The sequence below is a fragment of the Zootoca vivipara genome, chromosome 6, assembly GCF_965207765.1.
Source record: "Zootoca vivipara chromosome 6, rZooViv2.hap1.1, whole genome shotgun sequence".
Taxonomy (NCBI): domain Eukaryota; kingdom Metazoa; phylum Chordata; class Lepidosauria; order Squamata; family Lacertidae; genus Zootoca; species Zootoca vivipara.
This window is the reverse complement of record NC_142589.1, coordinates 8,387,933-8,408,669: the sequence shown is the minus strand read 5'-3', so window position 1 is coordinate 8,408,669 and position 20,737 is coordinate 8,387,933. Positions and strand designations below refer to the sequence as shown.

General features: G+C 46.7%; 1 protein-coding gene across 5 annotated transcripts; it reads left to right on the top strand.

Moving 5' to 3' along the window:
- Window positions 1–1,655: 1,655 nt before the first annotated feature.
- FBLIM1 (filamin binding LIM protein 1) lies at window positions 1,656–16,480 on the top strand. 5 transcript variants are annotated; one of them, XM_035118891.3, is made up of 8 exons: window positions 1,656–2,091; window positions 5,917–6,163; window positions 7,750–7,913; window positions 8,974–9,085; window positions 9,909–10,078; window positions 10,663–10,841; window positions 11,041–11,158; window positions 12,416–14,471. In XM_035118891.3, the coding sequence occupies exons 2-8, from the start codon at window positions 5,923–5,925 to the stop codon at window positions 12,527–12,529; spliced, it is 1,098 nt and encodes a 365-aa protein (XP_034974782.1). In that variant the 5' UTR covers window positions 1,656–2,091; window positions 5,917–5,922; the 3' UTR covers window positions 12,530–14,471. The 5 variants fall into 5 exon arrangements, with proteins under 5 accessions (XP_034974782.1, XP_034974786.1, XP_034974783.1 ...); XM_035118895.3 differs by lacking the exon at window positions 1,656–2,091 and adding an exon at window positions 2,156–2,334 and having other exon boundaries at window positions 12,416–16,480; XM_035118892.3 differs by lacking the exon at window positions 1,656–2,091 and adding an exon at window positions 2,156–2,377 and having other exon boundaries at window positions 12,416–16,480.
- Window positions 16,481–20,737: the final 4,257 nt, after the last annotated feature.

Genomic DNA, 20,737 nt, shown 5'->3' with positions numbered 1-20,737 from the left:
TGCATGCCCTTCCTTTATATGTATTCTTAATGCTTTGCTCCACACCCTTCCCTTCCCTTCCCTTTGCCTCCAGCCCTTGTAATCATGGGAATACAGGATAATGTGTGGAGGGGGAGGCCTCCCACACTTGCACTTCCTGTCTGCCTGTCTGGTTGGCAAAAAGCAAGGCTTATATGGGAATCCTCAATGGCTCTCCCACCTCCTCCCTCCTCCCCACGCCAGCTCAAGCTGACTCAAGGCTTCACCACTGCAACTCAAATGAGCTGTCAAATGCTGACACAGCTCAGCTGCTTCCGCAAGAGTGCTGGACAAAAGAAAGAAACCACTGCAGACCAGGAAATAAAAACATTCAACCCCACTCCAGAAAATGATTGAAGGAGAGACACGGAGGAGGAGAGGGCGATCGTCCTGCTTATCCTTGCAGCCTAAATCCCACTGAATTTGTCTCCGACATGCCAAATGGAGACCTCCAAAAGGCTGGCAGGCACAGTGGCTGAATGTCCACTCCAGGATTGGAAGCAGGCAGCAACCCTGGGCGATTCCCGTTGCTGGGAATCACAAGTGGGGCTGCTGTGCTCGCGTTTTGCTTGCAGGTGGGGGGGGGCTTCTCTGGGGCAGCAGGCTAGTGGCAAAACTGAGCTAGGTGGACAAAGGGTCTGGCTCAGTGTAAGGCCACTTTGATACGTTCCTGTGTCGAAGGCCTTTGTTCTATCCTGTAGTTTGTGGTGAAGCATTTTTTTGCAAAGATTCATTCCAAGGCTGGCCATGACTCAGAGCACACAGTGTCTGAGCTCTGCATCTATCTGCACCCTTGCCCCTTGCAAGGTCAGGCTGGAGAAAACATTGTCTCCCATAGAGGGAAGTGGTTTCCATGGAGCAGCAAAGATGATTCAGAGCCAAGACATGGGAGGGGAACGCCAGGGGCAGAGAGACTGTCACTAGGCCCACAACCTTACCCAGTCCTTTGCAACGCTTGCTTCTTATGCCAGCTAGCTTTCGTTGCATTAGCCTGTGGCAATGAGTTCCACAGCACCTGAAGCACTGTTTCCTTTTGTCCTTGGATAGTGTGCTGCTAGTGGGGAGAGGGCTGCTGCTTTTGTGCCCAGGTCTCACTCACAAGCTTCCCTTTGGGGCAACTGGTTGGCCACTGTGAGGACTAGGTGCTGGTCTAGATGGGACTCTCTATCAACTTTTCCAGCAGGATTCTTCTGGGATCTGCTGCCAGCGGGCACCCCGGCATTCTCAGCCTCCCCCCTTGGCACCCACCGATCCTGCACCCACGTGCTCCTCCTAATTTTAATTTAGAATAAATTAGGGTTCTTGGGGTGAGGTGCCTACTTTTTTGTCTTGTTTCACCTGCCTTCTTTTGGGAGTAGGGCGTAGGTTTTGTGTGGTCTGAGGATTGCCGGCTTTTGTTCTGTGAAATGGTGGTGCTTGTGAGTGTTTCTTAGGATTCCAAATGTGCCCCCAGGTCCAAAAAGGTTGACGACCCTGGGCTAGAGAAGGTTCAGAGAATTTAAACCTATTTTTCTTGGCTTCAACGGCAGGGCCTGTATGGCTGAGGGTATGAGTGAGTGGGTCCACTTGGGGGCAGTGGTGCCAGCTTGAATAAAATATTGAGGGGCACAGGTAAGCCCCATCCTGCATAATCGATCACATGACTCAGTGCACACACACCATTTGCCTAAATATTTTAGGGGGGTGCATGCAGGGACCTTGTTGGCTCCTAAGATGTTGGCCTAGCTGGGCTCATTTTGGGCCAAGGGAGACGCAAGTCTCTTCTGTTGGCCTTAGGGGAGAGGACTTTCAAAGGCGCAAATGCCGAGGGGGGTGGGGGCTAAGGTTCTCCGTGGCTACTATTAGTCCCAATGTGGCTGCATCTTGCCCCCCAGGCAGCAGCAGTGGCAGCCGACCTCTAGCGCCCCGGTTTTGGGTGGCCTGATCCGGCTGCCTGGCGTTGGCTGCTCCTCCACCTCGGGCCGGGCCGGCGTGTGGGAGCTTGCCGGAGAAAGGGGTGGGCTTGCAGGAAGGAATGCCCTGGTCCCGCAAGCCTGGAGCTAGCTCGCTGGGAGAGGAAGCCCCCGGACCCAGGTAGGTAGCGGGGCGGAGGGGGCGGGGCGCACGGGGAGCGCGCGGGCGGGGCCACCTTTTGTTCGAGGAGGGGCGGGAAACGGGCAGACGGCGCCCGTCGAAGACGCAGCTGGCGGGGGCAGCAGACCCTTCCCTCCCGTCGTCCGGGGACCGGGGCGAGATCAGCCGGGGGCTGCCAGCCCTCCCTCTCTCCCTCCGCTGGAACACGCCTCCCTCCCTGCACCTCTTCGCTCCGCCGGGCAGGTACCAAGTGGCCGGAGTCGGACCAGCGTTGCCGCGGATCCAGGTAGGGTGGCGTCCAAGGGCGCCCGGCGCCCTTGTCGATGGCCCTCCGCAGCTTCCCCGGCCCGCCAGAAGAGACCGAGCAAAAGGTCCCGTCTCCTCGGCTGGAGGGAGCTCCCGCACCGCCGAGCAGGGCGCGGCGGGTCTCCCGCTCTTTGGGGCCTCCCCCTGCAGGAGGCGCCCGTGGGCACTGCCCTGCCTGCCTCGCCATCCAGCCGGGAGCTGCCCCATTCAATGTCCCGGAGGACTTTTGGGGAGTCAGGGCGGAGATGGGGGGGCCCGCCAGGGGTGGATCCACTATGAAACTACATGAAGTTTAAGCTTCAGGGCCCCTAATCCTGGAGGGGCCCCCCATTTAGTCTACATTGCTTAAAAGGTTTGGGGCTAGTAGGCCAAGTTTGATTGATTTTTTGCTGTATGTATTTCAACAATCCCAAAGTTTGTCAGTAGTAGCACAGATGTTGCAAAGGTGTGGTGATCTGTCGTGGAACAACCCCACTGAAGAAGATAGCAGTGGTTACCCAGACCTTTCTGCTGGTTGCAAAGGGGCCCGCATAACAGTTCAAGCTTCAGCCCCCCCCCCAAATGTAGGTCTGCCACTGGGGGCGCTTCTTCCTCCTCCACAATTACAGCCTCGGTGCGGGGAGTGGCGCCACCGAAACAACCCCCCTGCCCCAAGAATAGCTGTCTTGATTCCTGGCATGACTATCTCCACCTCAGCTCTCCCTACAAAATGTTAGTGTTGCAAACTCTTGTGCCCCGTTTCCTCTAACTTTTTTTTTTGGGGGGGTGGCTTGTCAGGACCCTGATTTCCCCCCTCTGCTTGCTTGATGATCCTGTGAAAGGGAAGCTCTCTAGCTTTTGCTTGCCATGACTGTGAGCCTGGTAAGGTGATAACTTAGGTACCCTCGTTTAAGTGAAGGTGTTGGTTGTCTTTAGGTGAAAAACCTCTGCGCTTAAAAACGAAAATAGCATGCAGGCGCAGCTTAGAAATATGTGTCTCCAATATTGTCCTAGAGGCAAAGGCTGCAATCCAAGGCACTCTTTCCTGGGAGGAAGCCCCACAGAATACAAAGGGGACTTGCTCCCAAGTAGACATGGGATGGTGCTGTGAGGTCTGGGAAGACAGAAAAGCGTTATTCCATTGGCAGATGAGGAAGTGGCTGGCTTTCCACCAATGTGTTGGGGTCTTCACACTGAAAATGGGGCACCCCCCCACAGGCTGGCTGTAGACAATGGTGCAAGGCAGAGCATCACCTCTCTAACACCTTCAGAATCTTAATTTTTTGCATCCTCCTGCAATAATTATGATGATGATGATGTTGCTTTGTACATTTGCACATTTATTGCATTTATTCTGCTCTTCACAGCCAATACAGCACTAGCAAGCCAAAGTGTTACCATAGAATTAGTGGCTGGAGAGGAAGGGGTCTCTCTTTTTTGCCACCATAGCTAGACAGGGGCAGAAAATCCAATTTAGCTCACATTTAATGGTGAACTTACCTAATTCACACTTTTTGAAACAATTTGTAAGCCGAAACACAGCAATCCCTCATAAATTGTACTTCTCCAGAATTTGCAATGCAGCTCTCCAGCTAAGAATATATGCATCCAACCAGCATAAATATTGTTTTGCGGAAACACATTTGTTAGGGAGTGTAGCATACAAACACATCTACAGTGGTACCTCGGTTTACAAACACAATTGGTTCTGGAAGTCTGTACTTAACCTGAAGTGCACTTAACCTGAAGCGAACTTTCCCATTGAAAGTAATGGAAAGTGGATTAATCTGTTCCAGACAGGAAAATACTCAAACTGAGGCGTACTTAAACCAAGGTATGACTATATTACAGAAGAAATTCACCGTAATATGCTTGTGAATTCCCATGAAGACTTCTTAAGAAACTGGTGTGGAAATGTGGAAAACTGAACTTAATATTGGAAAAATGAGGAATTGAGATAAGCCAAAATTGACAAAGAGCCCCTCCCTGCTCCAGAGTAGCCTCTCCCAGAAAATGAGGGAGGCATCTAGTCTAAAGAGATAGCCAGACAGAGCTGCAAGCCTTGAGGTGCAGGAGTTTGGACAGAAGCCAGAGGAATGCCAGAAATTATGGGTGGCAGGGGACAGGGAGATAAAAGAGGTGTCCAGGTTAATCTTCCATGGTCACCCCGAGAAGCCTGAGGACCGCAAGGCATGGTGTGGCCTGCTTGTTTAATTACAAGGTCATACTCCCTGTTTGTTTGGGTGGGGACAGGTAAACTATTTTATTAAACTGACAGTCTCCACACACACACACACACACACACACACACACACACACACACGATTCTGCACAGGAGAGCAGAACTATGCATAACCACAAACTTTCACATGCCACCCCAGTAGGGGGAAGCGTAGGAATGCTTTTAGCAAGTTACAGTATAGAGGGGCAGGAGTAAAAAAAGAGACCCAGGCTGTTCAGCTCCAGTGCAGCAGACACAGCCTGGGCGTTGGGGAAGAGCCTCAGAGCCAGCACCTCACCTGCCTGAAGCAGGGCTGCCCTTTGCCCACTTCCTTATCGCTTCCGCCCCATTCCTTGTGGGATGGTGATGAGCCAGAGCTGGGGCTCAGAGCAGCTGCCTCAGGACTGGGCTGTGGCATGTGGCAATCCCTTGGCTGGCTCCACGTCAGGCTTCCTGTTGAAACGCTGCTCCCTGGTCTGTCGGGTCTTGTTCTGCTGCAGAGAAACAGCTTTTCCTTCCCTTCCCCAGAATGAAGATTTTTTTTGGAAGCAAAGGGTATGTGCTGAGGAGGAAGGAAGGTTGGTGCACGGGAGTGCCAAAGGGAGAAATGGCTTCTCGTTTTGCAGTGACTGCTCTGTGGTGTTGTTGATTGCTTCCCGCTTTTTTTCTGCTTTAAGTTTTGTGAAGTGCTTTTTTTCATGCACGGTAGGTTTGTGCATCTGCCATTGTTGGACCCAGCATCTTGAGACTCTCAACTTTCATGTTCCAAAAAGGCAATGCTCCTCCCTGTCCTCTTTAAGCTGTGTTCATGAAATGGGCCACTCTGTGGGCAATGCCTGGTGGAGCTGGGAGGATGGAAAAGGAAACAAGAAGGGAAATGTTGCCCCTTTTCCTTCCTTTGCCACATGCAACAGAACACAAGTATCCAAATTAACTGTGATTCCTTTTATTGGGTCCCTTTCAACTTTACAATTCTGTGATTGCAAATTTGCTGTAACATGCCCAATTCATACAGGGCATGGAACAAACTTATATTGGAGCATTGGTTGGGCAATTTTGGCCCAAAATGTTGATTCCTTTCACCATAATGCAACTGTTGACATTTTGCAGATGTAAAAAGTGAGCCTGAAGCAAAGACTGGGTGGAAGTAGGCTTTCCCAGACCCAAATTTCCCCACCCTTTCCCACCATGTCATTCTCTCCCACTTGCTCATTTGAGCCCCCCAAATAACCAAACCGCTGGAGGGATGGAAAGATTCTGGGAACGGGGCCTTGCAGGACCACAATCTCAAATGTCTCTCCCTCTGTTCTTTCTCCCAGGAGAAAATGCTGTCCGACAAGGTGGAGAAACGGATTGCTTCATCCATCTTCATCACCCTCACTCCACCCAGGAGGGACCACATGGTGAGAAGTGAAGCAAAGTCACAGAGGGCTCAACTTCCACCCAGCAACAGCCTCTCCAAGGAGGCATTCAAGTCTGCTGCTCCCTCCCTGATCCAAACATCTTCTGGTGCTGTTAAAGGGAGCAGAGGCTGCTACAGAGGGACAGCGGGCGTTTCCAATGGAGGTGAGAGGAACTGAGATCACAGTGAAGTGACGCTGTAGTCTGTCCCAGGTGCAAGGGGAAGCATAGACAGGAGGACAGCTGGCCAAGACCCTTGTCCTAGAAGGGCTCCCCTTTAGCCAAGGCTCAGCTGAGGAGCCCATATCCAGGGCTATGAATGTGAATTAATTAAAAATACTAGCATTCACCTAAGGGCTGCAGCTCTGTGGCAGAGGTTCAGTCCTTGGCAGCAGCATCTCCAGGTAGGACAGGAAAAAGATTCCTTACCTTAAACCCTAGAGAGCCATTGCTGCCAGTCTGTGTTGGTCATACTGAGCTAGATGGACTTGATGGTCTGACTTGGAATAAGGCAACTTTCTGTGTTCCGATAGGTGTTTGCAAAGTGCTAGCAGTAGGCCGTAACTAGCAGAAGGTCCCGTGTGAGTGCCTGGAGGTGGTTGGAGGTTGGATGGCGGCTAACAGATTGAGGTTGAATCCTGACAAGACAGAAGTACTGTTTGTGGGGGACAGGAGGCGGGCAGGTGTGGAGGACTCCCTGGTCCTGAATGGGCTAACTGCGCCCCTGAAGGACCAAGGTGTGCAGCCTGGGAGTCATTTTGGACTCACAGCTGTCCATGGAGGTGCAGGTTAATTCTGTATCCAGGGCAGATGTTTATCAGCTCCATCTGGTACGCAGGCTGAGACCCCCTACCTGCCCACAGATTGTCTCGCCAGTGTTGGTGTTGGTGCTGACCTTTAAAGCCCTAAATGACCTTGGTCCAGTATACCTGAAGGAGCGTCTCCACCTCCATCATTCTGTCCGGACACTGAGGTCCAATGCCGAGAGCCTTCTGGCGGTTCCCTCGCTGTGAGAAGCCAAGTTACAGGTAACCAGGCAGAGGGCCTTCTCGGTAGTGGCACCCGCCCTGTGGAATGCCCTCCCACCAGATGTCAAAGAGAAAAACAACTACCAGACTTTTAGAGGACATCTGAAGGCAGCCCTTTTTAGGGAAGCTTTTAATGTTTAATAAATTACTGTATTTTAATACTTCTGTTGGAAGCCGCCCAGAGTGGCTGGGGAAACCCAGCCAGATGGGCGGGGTATAAATAATAAATTGTTGTTTTTGTTGTTGTTGTTGTTAACAACTGTACCTAGAGTGTAGTAGGAAGAGAGGAAGCTGCATTTGACAGAGTCAGACCTTTGGTCTATCTAGCTCAGAATGGTCTACACTGACTGGCAGCAGATGTCTTGGATTCTAGGCAAGGAGTCTTTTTCAGCTCTGCCTGGTGATGCCATTGGGGATTCAGCTTGGGGCCTTCTGCATGCAAGACAGGGGCTCAACCGCTGACCTGTGGCCCCTTCCTGCTTTTAGTTCTGGACATCAGCATCTGGGAGAGTAATAATGCTCCCTCAGCTAGTTTAGAGTATGTTTAAGAGCAACCCCTTAGCCTCCCACACTAGGGTTAAACAGTAGGAGTTGGGGTTTCTTGGTATCTCCTAGCATATCTTCCGAAGTTTGAGCTGCTGAACCTCTTGTTTTTAAAATGTACAAAGATGATTAAACCAAGTTTGAGTCCTTAAGGCAGCTGTTGTTCTGTGTCTGTTTCAGGTAGTTCTGCCTTGCCAACTCCTCCCATCCTGTCCTGTAATACAGTGGACCCTAACCTGGATAGCATCTTTCCTCCTCCTCCACCACGTTCTAAACCTTTCTCAGTGGAAACACTTGGTCCTGATCTCCAGACACAAACATCTGTTCCCCCCACATCCTTGCAGGTAGCCTTATTTCTGCTGAAGGCTCTATCTGGACAGTCACCTTTTAATGCAATAAGTGGGTAGTTTCTTTTCTCTTGGGCTCGTTCCACATGACTTCATATCAGCTTGTTCTCTTTGTTATTATCGAGGACCCAGGTGATATTTGCTTCCTTATTTGAACCCTTAAACCTTGCTGAGGCATTGTTTTCCTACACTTAGCTAGAGGCCGAATTAGAACCTCTACACAAATATTTAATATACGTCCATGTTATCCAGCAATATCGTTCCTTGTGGCAAATAGCCTTCTGCAATGTTTGTTCACAAATAAGTCCCATTTAGCAAAGGTTCTTTAATCTTTTAAAAAGAAAGAGAGGGGTAACTAGTAAAGCTCCTCCTGCTTGCCCCCAGGGACAGAAACTGACACTGAGGGTGTTAATAGAGGCTATTAATCCTCTACCATGATCAACAGGAAGCAATAACTTGCAAAAAGTAAACTTTTCACTAAAGGCACAAGAGCCCTTAAAAGCACCAGTTGTAGTTCATTTGCCTATACTTCTCATGGTAGAGCTTCCTTTGAAGCTAACCTCTGCCACCCAGAAATATATTGTGAAGGTGCTCAGCCTGCCTTAGTCTACTTCAGGGGTAGGCAGCCTAAGGTCCAGGGCAGGGCCGGCTCTAGGTAGACTCCCGGTGGTGCGGTGCGCCAGGGCGCCGGGCTGGTAGGCTGGGCGCTGCGCGGAAACCATGCTGCGCCCTGTGAGGGCGGGGGCGCCGGAGCGATCTCCGCCCCTCAGCGCCAGGGCGCCCGACCTGCTCGAGACTGCCCTGGTCCAGGGGCCGGATGTGGTCCAATCGCTTTCTCAATCCAGCCCGTGGATGGTCTGGGAATCGGCGTGTTTTTACATGAGTAGAATGTGTGCTTTTATTTAAAATACATCTTTGTGTTATTTGTGGGGTGTAGGAATTTGTTCATCCCCTTCCCCAAATATAGTTCAGCCCACCACATGGTCTGAGGGACGGTGGACCGACCCATGGCTGAAAAAGGTTGCTGACCCCTGGTCTACTTCTTCCTGTTTTCTAGACTTCTGCAACCTTTGCAGCAGAACTGAGGCAACCTAAAATTCTGACTTCAACCCTTGGTTGGGCGGATGAGCATCAGACAGAGAGGAAGGTGGAGAATACTGTTGCAACAGGTGAGAATAAACTGCACACCAAGAAGGAATACAGGTGAAACTCGGAAAATTAGAATATCATCGAAAAGTGCATTTATTTCAGTAATGCAACTTATTTTTTTTTCTTTTAATTTTTACAAATGCTTTCTTTTGGAAATTCCACAGTAATAAAACAAATAGTTACAATAATACAAAAATAAATATCGCTATTACATTTCATTAATTACATTCCATATATAATTGACCCGCCTAATGACAAATAATTACAATTACAACAAATAAAGGCTTGACATATCTTGCTTTGCATGTCATGCATCTATCTCTTATATTGGTTTCACCTTTTAAGTTGTGTTACTGAAATAACTCTAATTTTCTGAGTTTCACCTGTATGTATGTGCAGAAATCGGTTCTTTTGGGGGCTCCATAGAATTATTACAGGTAACTCACAACTTATGCACATTTAATTAGTGTGCGTGCAGCTTTATGTACTTAGCAAAAAATTAAAAAGGGGGTGGAAATGGAGCAGGAGTCCAGAAAAAATGACTTTGGCAATCCCACCTGCAATTGAAACCAATGTGTTTTGACTATGTGCAGTTTTGTGATCCCCAGAACAGAACCCCATGTAAGCTGAAAATCACCTGTGTTTCCAAGGTGCTACTCTTTACAAAGGTTCCATGGACTGACCTTGGGAAAGGGACCCACTGGCTGTAAACATATAGGATTGTATCCAATGCTGATCCTATTCAGAGTTGAATGTCCATTACTACCTTAGCCCATTAATTTCAGTGGGTCTGCTATGAGTAAAACTTTGTTGGATGGAAGCCCATGTGATTCTTTCTTCCAGATATCTGTGCTTTTTGTCACAAAAACATCTCTTCTGGGGCTCCCACGCTTGAGGCGATGAACAAACAGTACCACGCTGACTGTTTCACATGCCGAACATGTCACAGTGCCCTGGTGGGGCAGCGCTACTACCAGAAAGAGGGGCGCCCCCTGTGTGTCACCTGCTACCAGGTAAATACCTCTGCCTCTTCTCCTCTCCCCTGCTTTGTGGCTCAAGGTCCACAGGACACCCAAGGACCTTATTTGCCATAAGTGTTTGTTTCTAGATTCCAGGTTTATGGCTTACCAGGCTTATGGTTTTTAATGGGGAGGGTAGTAAATCCCCTTACTTAGGGGCCACGGCCATGGCTATGACTTACTTAGATTCATTAATTTCATAGAACTGTTGAGTTGAAAGGTACCCCAAGAGTTATCTAGTCCAGGCATAGGCAAACTCGGGGCCCCCAGATGTTTTGGGGCTACAACTCCCATCAACCCTAGTTAACAAGACCAGTGGTCAGGGATGATGGGAATTGTAGTCTCAAAACATCTGGAGGGTCGAGTTTGCCTATGCCTTATCTAGTCCAACCCCGTGCAGTGCAGTGCAGTGCGTCTACTCGGAGTAGGTCTTGGTTGGATACAACCCATGGTATCTTACACACTGAGTATTTTGAGGAAAGCATCAGAATGCATGCTATTAACCCCTTAAATAAGAACACTGAAAATCTGCATCTAACATCTCTCTGCTTCATTCCGGATACATCCTGCCCTCCCAGAACACCCTGGAGAAGTGTAGAAAGTGCCATGCCTTAATCATGAACAAAATTGTGCGGGCCATGGGCCATGGATTCCACCCGGAGTGCTTCACCTGTGTTGTATGCCACCGGGCCATTGGCGACAAGGTCTTTGCTGTTGGCGATGACGATGCAGTGCATTGCTTGGACGACTTCTACAGGTATGGCGATAAGAACTAAGCACTTCTTGAAAGGTGGATTTAATCTCCTGTTCCTCATACCAACAAAGTTGACGTCTGGGGTGCCCTGAATGACGCACACAAAGCATGCAGAGTTTAAGAAGTATTTGGGATAAGATGAAGTTTGTGCCATGGACATGCAGAGAGAATCACAGTCACAACCTGTCTTTCCCCCCTTCAGGAGGTATGCTTCTGTGTGCGGTGCCTGTGAGAGGCCCATTATCCCAAGTGACGGAAGGGACTCGTACAAGATAGAGTGCATGGGGCAGAACTTCCATGAGGACTGCTACCGCTGTGAAGTAAGCCTGGGAGAGGGTTTGGTGTCCAATGGCTGAGGTCATGCAGTGAGGTGTGTGGGAGGGAGACTAGCCAAGATCATCACCACGAGCCAAGTTTGAAGGCGAGTGCCATTCTTTAAAATGTGAAATACAAATGCTATTCAAAGGTTTTCAATCATACATCAAAAGTAAACGAGGAATAACAGAGAGAAATGGAGAATCAGGTGAAGGACTCAGTGGTGGAGCATCTATTTTGAGTGTGAAAGGTCCCGACATCTCCAGAACTCCCTGGACTCTTAAATTGCAGCTCGCCAAATGAATGTGGGCAGGCCAAAATATTATGGATAGTTCCTTTATACCAAAAGAGCGGGCATATGAACAAATGCACTAGAACTGTGTTTGAAGGACTAGTATGAACCTCTTCGCATTGTTTGTAAATAGGTAATAAGCAGTGTTCGAAACTTCCATTGTTCTAGGCACATTTTGCAACAGGGGATTTCATTAGGGCAAGCAGTTTCTGAGCTCTGGGTGCAGTACTGCACCTAAGATTTCAGATTAAAACTGCAGAATAGTTTCTGAAGACTTGAGAAGAGACCTTCTTAATATTAATATTAGGGGGGTAGGCGGGGAAAGGACTAGAGCACGTGAAAAATGAACATAATATTTTAGCTGCAGTTCATTCATTTTCAGCTTTGTATTGTTATAAAAAAGTGCGCCTAGAGACATTCCCTTGTTGCGCTCATAACCTAGGTTTAAGGTGCCATTTAGTTCCTAGCTTTCATATCTGTTTCTAACACTGGTAATAAGGTGTGAGTGTTCGGGGTCTGTATAGAGAAGGTCTGCACAAATAGCTTTAAACCAGGCATCCCCAAACTGCGGCCCTCCAGATGTTTTGGCCTACAACTCCCATGATCCCTAGCTAACAGGATCAGTGGTCGGGGAAGATGGGAATTGTAGTCCAAAACATCTGGAGGGCCGAAGTTTGGGGATGCCTGCTTTAAACTGTTGTGACACAGGAACAGAGAAAGCTGCCTTATATTTAGTCAGACCATTGATCTACCCAGCTCAGTACAGTATTGTCTATGCTGACTGGCAGCAATGGCCCTCCAGGGTTTCAGGCAGGGGTCTCTCCCAGCCCAACCTGGGGTTGCTGCCAGCGGGGATTGAACCTGGGACCTTCTGCATGCAAAGCAGGTGCTCTGCCACAGAGCTACAACCCTTTCCATAAAGGGACGCTAACCACAGACAAACACACTATTTGTTCCTTTCATTCTGCAGAGATGTTGGGTCTTGCTGTCCCCAGAACCCACAGAAGAGGGCTGCTACCCTCTGGGAAGCCACCTCCTCTGCAAGTCCTGCCACATCAGACACACCGAAGAATCATCTTGCTGAGCAAATGAAGCGCAAGCATATTTCCAGACGCTGCAGCACAGAGCAGCAGTGGTGCGCTTCAGCATTTGGACGTCCCAGTTTGTGCCTCTCCTGTTAACTTTCAACTGAGCCTTGGGGTGGGGGGAACTTTCAGTGTTGGGGATTAGTCCTGGGGTTGTGTGTAATAATGCAGTGGTTGGCAACAAGCCTGGCTAAAAGTCTAGGGTGGAGTTATAGGAATCTCCCCCTACCGCATTATTCTTCCTTTCAGTGGCCTTGGCTGTAACAGCCTGTAGCAGTGCATTGCATCTCCTGGGAGAGACTGAACCAGGATGTGGTTGGTTGTTTTTTTTACCACTAGAGGGCACATGTGAAAGGTGGTCAACTGTCAATCATCCATGGGCGGGATTCCCCGCTGCAGGCTGCCAGTTGCTTTTTCCACTGGTGTAATACATGAGCAACGTTTTTCCAAAGAGGGCAAATTCCTAGATATATAATGTGTGGATCTCTTTTCAGCCAGCAGAACATGGTAGGGATGTGTGTGCAGCTCAGCTGCAAGGTGGTTTGATGGATTCCAAACTTCTTCACTTGGGATTTGTTCCAGCAAAGCCTGAAGGCTGTTGGGAGCAAGACTCTTGGTATAAAAGCAGCAGAACCTTACAAGCACCTTTCTTTTCCTGAGTTTATGTTTCCCTCTCTGTTCTTCAGAGCCCTATCTGAAATCCCATGGCAGGCTTGAGAGTATAGCTTCTTGTCATTGAGAATGGGGGACATAAACCTTTGGTCACCTCCAACTGGGAGATCTCTGGAGCGAAAAGAGCAGCAAGTTGCTGGGAAGCTTTATTACAGGGTCTTTTAACAATGTAAGTCCACATTCCCAGCTGGCATCCACCTTGCTTGTAGACGTGATAAGGAAGGAGCTGAGGCTTGGAACAAATTCAGGTGTGTTGTGACCTCACAAATGCATCAGGCTTAATCTGTAGGGGAAAGGCTAAGCTCCAGGACCAGATCTCTGTAGCAAGGCTCAAAACATGTGATGTGGCCATGAAGGCAAGCCTGCTTTTGAGCAAATACAGAACACACCACAAGCAAAGGACTATGAACTGGGCCTTGCCATCTGTAGATTTGCTGTGTTGTTAATGTATAAATTAAGACTTCCACACCTTATTGTGTGATACTTTTGGTTTTGCTTGGAGCACCAATCTCCGAGAAACACCTAATTGTGACTCAAATGCTTGCGCCAATATCAACCTGGGCAAATGTTTCATTTTGCCTCATAAAAATTTACGGCTGTATGTGTCTATATGTACGCTCTCTTGTGCACATTAAGGCACCTTGCCCAGCCCATTAACACACGTCTTATCCACCAGGGGGCAGCACAAGGCAACACTACCTTAATAGCAGTCTGGCAAAGGCTATTTATTAGTTATGGGGAAAGGGTCTTTCCACCTTCATTTTAGCCTGAAACTGTCACGGCATCAAAAATTGTTTGGGAGTCTTAATCATATATATATATATGTGTGTGTGTGTGTGTGTGTGTGTGTGTGTGTGTGTGTGCCAATCAGTTGTTTAAATGCACAGAAACAATGTACGGGGGTGGAATAAGGTATGGGATTATTAAGACTACAGTGGAACCTTGGTTTACGACTACCTCCGTTTACGAACACCACGGACCTGGAAGTGTTTACATCCGGGTTCCGCAGCGTTTGTGTGCGCAGAAGCGCTCTATCGGCGAGCGAATGCCTCGGCAAGCGAACGCCTCCGCGGAACGGATTGCGTTTGCAAACCGTGGTACCACTGTATTATGATTTTTGTATCCTTTTGATATCTTTCCTGTCTGTGCTGGACTGTGCTGATGTTCACTTAAGTTTTCCCCCTCTGGAAACAATTATCAGGAAGCCGTAGCTGGTGTCGAAATTACCACACATATGCGCACTTGATTAAAACCTGACTTCAAATGCAATGGAATGGCCTTCTTCTGTTTTGATGTTACAAGCAAATATATAAATGGATCCTATAATGCCATTATGTGATTTTCTGGTTAAATCAATTAAAAATACATACAAGGTGAGAATGCTATGGGGATCCAAACTGTGTGCTGTAGCCTTTCCCAACCTGGAGCCCTCAAGGTATTTTGGACTACTCACATCTGCCCAGTCATGCTGTCTGGGGCTGTTGGTAGTTGTAGTCCAAAATGACCATGCTGACCTGCTGGGAGTTGCAGTTCAAAACAGATGTGCTGGCCTCATCTGCTGCTTGTGGCCACGGTCTCACTCTGCCCTGCCCATGTCACTTGAGGGGCAGATACACCAGCAAAAGTGCCTACTGGGAAAGGAAATTAGATACTGGGGGAGAGAAAGAGAGGACCCCAGACTGGACCAAATGAATGAGGGGGGAAAGGAAAGCTATTGGAGCCCATTCAAGGACTGTTGTTACATTGCCAGTGATTGCAATTACCAATTTAAATGGATACAAATACAAGAAACCAGCAACCTTGTATCCAGCATTGCTCAGGAATACTAAGAAACAAAAAAATAAATCAGGGCAGTTTTGAAATCATTGGTTAAAATCAGCAGTTTTGAAAGGTTTTGTCATCCATTTGTATCCAAACATAGATGAAAACCTTCTACTTGATCTCCGGATATGATGTGATATATCTTAAGAGATGTATACCGAACAGATAAAAGGATTTCCAAAATATTAAAAACATGAGATCACAAAAACATAAAAACAGACGAGCCATGGCTCTAATATCCCAGACAGATCAGGTAATGTTTCTTTATTGCTTTTTCATAGCATAAAACAACACATTTGATGAGGCACCATTTCTAAAGGCTGAAAGCTAACTGTGCACATTATCTCAAGGGTTCTTTATAATTAGTAAAGTACTGTAGGTCATTTTTTTCTGTCATCCTATCCCATTATTGCAGATGCAGATTAAGAGAGACAAAAACAAATACACTGATGACAGAAAGGCCTTGGATGAAGAGAAGCATGTGCAATTATTTCTCAGTGTCACCCTAAGACTACATTTTCAGTACACACAGTTGTTGCTGTGAAAAAGCTTGTGGGGCTTGATGCTGCGAAGTTACACAAGGAGTTATTAAATGCTGTTTCTGAAAATAGATATGCAGGTCTGTGCTCGCCAGCCCAGCATTGACACCCAAACCCTTTATTCCTCAATAACATACCACTGCTACTATACAAAATTAATACAACCAATGATGCAATACTTGGAAGAAGATGCAATAGTAACCCTAGTGTGGAATTGGATCGAGGTATTTTGCCAGCGCAATTGGAGAGGGGTCCTTTGCCACCAGCAATTGGAAATCCCTAAAATTCCTGGCAAGCCCTTTTGGGTGTTTGCGTAAATGCCCCAGATTTAAATTGGGAGAAGTAGATTAAAAAACCATTCCTGGCAACCATCCTTCGGGTGTCTTAGGGCAAGAGTTATTAAAGGGTGTGGTGTGGGTCTCTTCAAATCTCTCTTCTGCATGTGCCTTGACAAGTTTGGTACGTGTGAAACAAGAGTATTAATCTCTAGCATTGTGTAAGATCAGGAGTGGCAGGTGCCTATGTATGTTTACTTGTGAGTAAGCTACACTAGGTTCAGTGGGGTTAGTGTGTGTAGGACTGCAGACTTAAGAGGCTGAGCATAGCTGGGGTTCAGCAGACAGTGGCTGTCACTTTTTCATCATGTTAACAAATGTTACCACTTCCCACCTTTAGCATTTTTCTTTGGTGAAGACAGAATTGCGCGTCTAAACGAACTCCAGACAGACTTGGCCCCAGGGTGGGTTTTTTTGAGCAAGAGCTCAGGGGAACTGACTCGCCTTAACTTTTAAAAATTAAATAATAATTATTTTTTGTCTTTTTGTGGGGTGGGCGGGCTGGAATGGATATAAACCCAATGCCTGAGCTAAAAATCCACCTATATATGTAATCAATAAAGTTGTGGCCATTTCTAATCCAGATCATTGTCTGCTTGAGTTTATTAATTACATTTTACATTTATCCATAGTCTAGGGGATTAGCAATGTGACTGGGCCCACAGTAAAAAAACAAACAAACTTTGTGGTGAGTTCCTCCACCTTTTTTTCCAGAAACAAAGCAAGGCTTGGCCCCTTCAAAAACATTCAGCTTGAAGTAGTGGTGAGAGAAAATAGTTTTATGTTTAGTTTACATCCTCTTAATTACAATTGTCTTTGATCGGTATATATCAAGCTCAACAGATACAATATAGATAAAATCAGTTAAAAACTTGAAATAAATACCTGAAATAAAAAATGCTTAACTAACCATGGAGTAAGTGGCAGTTTAAAAAAATGCATAGTGTAATTATGCCAGCGCCATTCAGAAAATGGTAATTGCCACTGAAACCTCTATATTTAATAGATAAGCCCTGGATATTATGTGGCGTCCTGCTAATTTTACCTCACTGTGGTGGCCAAAGGCCAGACATGCACAAATTTTGTCATGTTTTAAAGGGCTAAACTCTACAAGAACTGCCCTGCCTCATGACTAACAAGGATCCATCCAGTTCAGTGCGTTTACTCTGAAATATAACTTAGCTGGATAAAACCCAAAGTTTTCAACTGGGGTCTGAAGTGTAGTAATTCTCGGTCAAACTGTGTCTGCAGCGGAGGCAGGGGCTCATCTGGAAGAAAGTTATCTCAGGAAAGGAAGGAAAATAAATTCCCTGAATAAAGAGTATGTCAGGGAGAAAGCTAGGACAGACTCCATCCCACTCACAACTTAAAATATATTGCGTCAGCCTCAGTTTCCTTTCTGGTTTTTTGTTTATAAAAAAAGAATAAAAGTTTCAATTTTCCTCACACATTAATGTTCATTTACCTCACACATTAATGTTCATTTGAAGTGAGGGTTTTGCGACCTGTTTACATGCCACAGGTTCTGTCACAAGGAAGACAGGCCTATAAATGATTTAAACAAATAAATATTGAGGTGTGTGATGAAAATGGTTGTTGAAGGCAGGTGAACAGCCTTGTGAAGCATCTGTTTCCAAGGCAGGAAGTATGCGACCCAAACGCATATCTACCACATACAGTTTGAAAACTCAGCGACCACTTGTATTATATTGTATAATGCTTTTTAAAGCTGTATCAGACTGTTCACTGCCCTGTCACTTTATAAAAAGGTGGAATATATGATCCCAGTGGCAACTGTTATATGCACAAATTAACGTGTTTAATCGGAGAAAAATCATTATTGACATATTAAGTATTGGAAACTTATTATGGACTTTTTGCGTAAAAGAGAAAATGTAGTATCTGGATTTGAAGATTGAAAAAGTAATGGCTTAAAGAAAATTTGAATAGTTGGATGTCAGTCATGAGTGTGGGCAGGGAGGGGCAGCTCCCCCTCATCAAGTAAATACTTAAAAAATACTTAGCTGACCAATTGTGTTGCAGATAGCTTGGTTCTCCACCCCCACCTAAATTTTGGCTACCTCCATGATACTAATTTGAGTGAATTATTGGGAAAAGTTATTGTATTTAGCTGACAGAGAAAGATAATTGAAGTCTTTTCATTTATTGTTCTTGTTTTTTCCTTTATTTGCTCCTGTTTTAGATTAGATTTTTAAAAATATTTATTTTATTCTGGTATATTATAAAAAAAGATTCTTAGCATTGGGTATAAAAGTATTTTAATGTGTGCCAGCAAAACTATTTTTTGGGGGAGGGGAATTAATAACAGAGCAATTAATAACACTTTATAACCAATGCTACTCCTAATTCAAGAGTAGATTCATAGAAATTAATGCGCCTGACTAAGGGTTGCATCCAATGCTGGTTCTGCTCGCATTAGACCCATTGGTTTTAATGGCTCTGCCCAGAGCAGAACTCAGCTGGAAACCACCCATGGAGTGGGGGAGGGCGGCTCGGTTCAAGAGATCTCGCGCGTTTTCACGAAAGGCGTGCGTGGCGGAGGAGCGCCGCAGCGCCCCCATTTCCCACTCGGTGGCCTCTCGCGGGTACTGCAGCCACATACGCGCAGAAAGCCTTTGGCGGGCTTCTCTCGGTCTCTCTCTGCCCACAAAATGGCCGCCCAGGGAGGCTACAAAATGGCGCCCGCCGAAGGACGAAGAAGGAAGAGAAGGTGGAGGCGGTGAGGAAGGCGACAGGAAAAGCTGCACTGCGGGTTTGTTAAAAAAAAAAAGCCCAAAGGTTTTCAGTTATTTCGAATAAAAGGGCCGCTGCCTCCGTCTGAATGCTGCCGAAATTTTAATTCGCACAGCTACTCCCCCCCAATGTATACTTATATATTACCCACTGCGATCCAGCATGGGTTGTAAGGGAAGCGTTGTACTTTGTTCTGTTCATTATTGAAAGTAGCCACCGTGCTTTACTCGACGTTGTTAACTGGTCGTCGTCCCAACCCTTTTACCACACATTCAATTTCACCACCTCGTTTTCAACCTGGCTTCTCGGCTGCGTTTCTGCCACACCATGTCCGAATATACCCCTTTGTAAATTCTTGATTCGGTTTAAAAGCACACACCCTCTCTGCAACATTGACATCGAAATCTTTCCGGCTGGAATTTGTTCCCAACAACAACAAAAAAATATGGCTCCTTTTTTCTGTTGAAATAATGTCTTGTTCATTATAACCTCCCCCATTTCATTACTAGTTTACATCTATGAACACAACCCGAGTTTTGCACAAACAATGCCTTTGTTTTTAACAAACACGAGATCTTCCCGGGATTTATTAAGTCATCGCGAAAGATTCAGACCCTTTTTTTACTCAAAACAAACATGCTGCCCCCCCCCGGCAACTCCTTTCCCTGACACAATTTTGCTATTAAAAAACCACTTGGATAAACTTAAAATCTTAATTGTTTTTTTAATTATTATTCAATGCAGACCCACTACAGTACTTCCCTACGAATAAAAACCGTTTAAAAAAACGCGCACAAACACACCCTTGAAACAAAACGAAACAAAACCCCTCTTCCTTAAAATACTGTCTATTTCACCTCCAATACGTTACGCTTGCTGGATCGTATTACCTTTGTATGGCTCCGTTCGCATTTAAACTACAATGTATCCTAAAAGATAGGCAAAGCCGGGGAGGCAAAACCCCCATCCAAAAAATAAAAAAATAAAAATACCGAAAAGACAGACACAACCCTTCTAATTAAAAAAAATCATTATCATCATAATCCAGGAATGATTTGGCTTTTATTTTTCAGGTTTAATCCACTGAGATGCAGGCTTGTCCTAAGGAAAGAGGCAGGTTTTATTTAAAAAAATAAAAATAAAAAGAGAGAAAAGAAGAAATCACTCCCTGGAGTTGCAAAGGAATGAGATATATATTCCATAGCAGACAAACCCTGGAAAGGATTGAAACGTGCAGCCTTTTTTGTTAGTTAGTTAGTTTTAATGGCCGGCTATTGTTTTCCAAGAGGCTCCTCTGAAATCCACCATTGCTAATGTGCCAGGCATTCCTCCAAACTGGCGTGATGTGCTTTGTTTTTGCGTTTGTTTTGAAATAATCATGAAATGTGGAGGAGGACGAGGACGAGGAATCGTGGTGGTTGTGGGCATTGCTGAGCCCAGAGAGAGAGCGCCGAGTATCTTATGCATTTGCCTGGTACTCTTGGCTTGCCTCCTCTAGGAGCATCAACCAGGGGTCTCCTGCCTTCCTCCTCTCCCTAGATTGGCTGCCTGGTTCCAGAAGTTTCTAAAGTGGGAAGTGCTGCTCAGAAAGCACGGGAGGGGGGCCCTGCCGTCCTACCCCCACCGCCAGCAACACCCTTTTCTCTCTTTTGCATGCAAGGCTGCCCTGCCCTTTGTGGCCTCTCAGGGGGAGGGAACAGGGGAAACAGAACAGTGGGGAGGCAATGTATGGGGCGGGAGGCTCACCCACTGCAGAGGCGGCCCTTTTTGCCGCATTGTGGTGTAGGCGTGGTTGGCTGCAGTGCAGGGGCGAGGAAGGAAGGACGGGGAGAAGGAAGCAGAGAAAAAGAAAGGGTAGTTGTTAGGCTGTTAAAAATAAATAAATCACAGGCTCGGTAGCATTTCAGCAGCCCAGGAGTAATGAGACATGGGAGAGGAGTGGGGCGGCGGAGAAAACCCTCGTTTCTTCCCGCCCACCCTTGTAGCAAGCTGCTGTTTCCAAGTACAGTACAGTACTGTATATATTCTTGAGGACCTCCCCCTCTTCCTTTACACCTTTGCCAAGTTGCACAAAACTCAGGACAGA